This window comes from Sturnira hondurensis, unplaced genomic scaffold (assembly GCF_014824575.4).
Source record: "Sturnira hondurensis isolate 20B ecotype Veracruz unplaced genomic scaffold, ASM1482457v3 Scaffold0002532, whole genome shotgun sequence".
In the NCBI taxonomy this organism is placed as follows: Eukaryota; Metazoa; Chordata; class Mammalia; order Chiroptera; family Phyllostomidae; genus Sturnira; species Sturnira hondurensis.
Genome location: NW_028075163.1, coordinates 30,468 through 32,754, shown reverse-complemented (window position 1 = coordinate 32,754; position 2,287 = coordinate 30,468). Strand labels below are relative to the sequence as shown.

The 2,287-nt window shown below is 43.1% G+C and overlaps 1 protein-coding gene across 1 annotated transcript; it reads right to left on the bottom strand.

The window, feature by feature from the left end:
• Positions 1–351: 351 nt before the first annotated feature.
• Positions 352–1,296, bottom strand: LOC118982891 (olfactory receptor 51I1). The gene has a single exon (XM_037040044.1). The coding sequence runs from the start codon at positions 1,294–1,296 to the stop codon at positions 352–354; it is 945 nt and encodes a 314-aa protein (XP_036895939.1).
• Positions 1,297–2,287: the final 991 nt, after the last annotated feature.

Below are 2,287 nucleotides of genomic sequence, written 5' to 3'. Positions count from 1 at the left end.
TTGTGTTCAAACTTATTTGCCCTGTGGATCTTTTAGTATTTTTATATGTCAAACATTTTTCAGGACATCTTTACTCTTTTTTTAGTGTTTTTCCCTTAATATGTCTCTGTTTTACCTAACAATATGTTCTACTTACCATTATAAAATTCTTAGCAACTAGCACAAGGTTTTTCATACAATGTTTAATATATATTTATGTCATTTTATTGAGTTAAATGTTCCTTTATTGATATCATATTCACAACTATCAAGACTCTGATTCTTCTCCTTCTTGCTTTAAGCATTTCTTAAGTTGACAAACAAGTCCCAGTTCTTTCTACAAAGGACTTTTCTCAGGGCCTGCATCCTTCTTCAGCTCTGAGATTTATAAAAGGCTTTGAGGATCCCTCTGCGTATCTCCTTTGTCTTCACACTGTAGATGATAGGGTTGAGCATGGGAGGTACAAACAGGTAGACATTGGACATCATGACATGAACAACAGGTGGGGCACTTTTCCAGAAGCGGTGGATCATGGAGACAGCAATTATGGGCACATAGAAAACCAGCACTGCACAAATGTGTGATATGCAAGTGTTGAGTGCCTTGAGCCGCTGTTCCCAGGATGCAATGGCCAGCACAGCTCTCAGAATCAATGCATAGGACAGCAGGATAAAGGTGGAGTCTATGCCATAGGTGAAAATGACCACAAAGAGTCCATAGATGTTGTTAACATGGGTGTCTCCACATGCCACCTTCATGAGATCTGGATGGAGGCAATATGAGTGATGTAAAATATTGCCCTTGCAGAAGGGAAGTCGTTTCACTAGAAAGGGGAAAGGCAAGAGAGTAGTGAAGCTCTTGGAAAGGATGGCCAGACCCATAGCCAAAATGCAGCTGTTGGTGAGCACAGTGGCATAATGCAGTGGGTCACAAATAGCCACAAAACGATCAAAGCTCATGGCCAGCAGTATCCCTGATTCCATAAAAGAGAAAGTGTGGATGAAGAACATCTGAACCAAACAAGCATCAAAACCAATGTGGTGATAGTTGAAGCAGAAGGTAGCAATCACAGTTGGGAGTGTTGAGAAGGACACTCCCAGGTCATTTAGGGAGAGCATAGAGAGGAAGTAGTACATGGGCTGGTGCAGAGCAGGTTCCTGAACCACCAGAGCAAGGATGCTGAGATTGCCTATGATGGAGATCAGGTAAAGGATGCAGAAAACCAGGGCAACCCAGGCCTGGCCTCTTTGCATCCCAGGAATGTCTGTCAGCTGGAGTGTGTCTGGCTGGAAAGGAGTGCCATTGAAGCTCATCATGGCAGGCAGGTGGGAGAATACAAATGGGAAAGGAGCCCAAGAGGATGTTTGGGGGAGTTCTTCACTTTCTTTCAGACATCCTGTCTCCAATACAAAAAGGTCAGAGATTTAAAATGTTTGTCTCTGTTCCTGCTTCCTCTATTAGACTATGAGCTCTTTAAGGACAGCAACTCGTTTCTACTCATGTCTGTACCACCAGTCCCCAGTACCCTATCTAGACCATCAGAGAAACTCTGTGAAGGTGAGATGATCAGGTGAGTGCCCAACTCACAGCAAAGCTACAAGTCCCCTAATTCACACCTTAAACTGTAGGACCCCTGCACTCCTCTATCTCACCCCAGAAGCCACATTTGGGGAGTTTAATGAGGAATAGAGATAACACAGACAGGGGAAAGGAAATACTGCTCAAACCTTTGGAGACACTTTGGAAGAATCAGAGTGTCCAACCCATAGCCCATGGGCCACACATGGAGAGCACTTTCCCATGGAAAGTGGGAAATTAAAGACAACTAAGCACTACTAGAGCCATCTTATGAAAAAAAAAAGCAAACTCTTTGGCCAACCCAGTATCTTTTTATCCATTCTTATCCCCTGGTTCCTAAGAAAGAGATGTCTCTCCTTCTCCAAGGCCAGACCCTCCACCTTCAGGATTCCATTTCTTGCCTTCTCCTTTGGACACCTTTTTCCTTAGTCAGTTGTATTGCATCTTCAGCCTCTCCCTTTCTATCTCTTTCCCTGTGGGCAATAAGCATGTGCAAACCCTCCTATTAGAAAAACATAACCTTCCTCTTTAGCTGCCACTCTATTACCCTCCCTCAGTTCTTAGCCAAGCTTTTTGAAACATTGTCTCTCCAGATGCAAAAGAAGGGAAGCATGTTTATATTTCCATTTCTCCAATTTTATTCTGAGATTCTCAAAGTCAAGGATTCAACCTTCTTTGCTTTATTACCTTCTACCACTGTTCAATTTACTTGTGTGGCTTCCACATCCC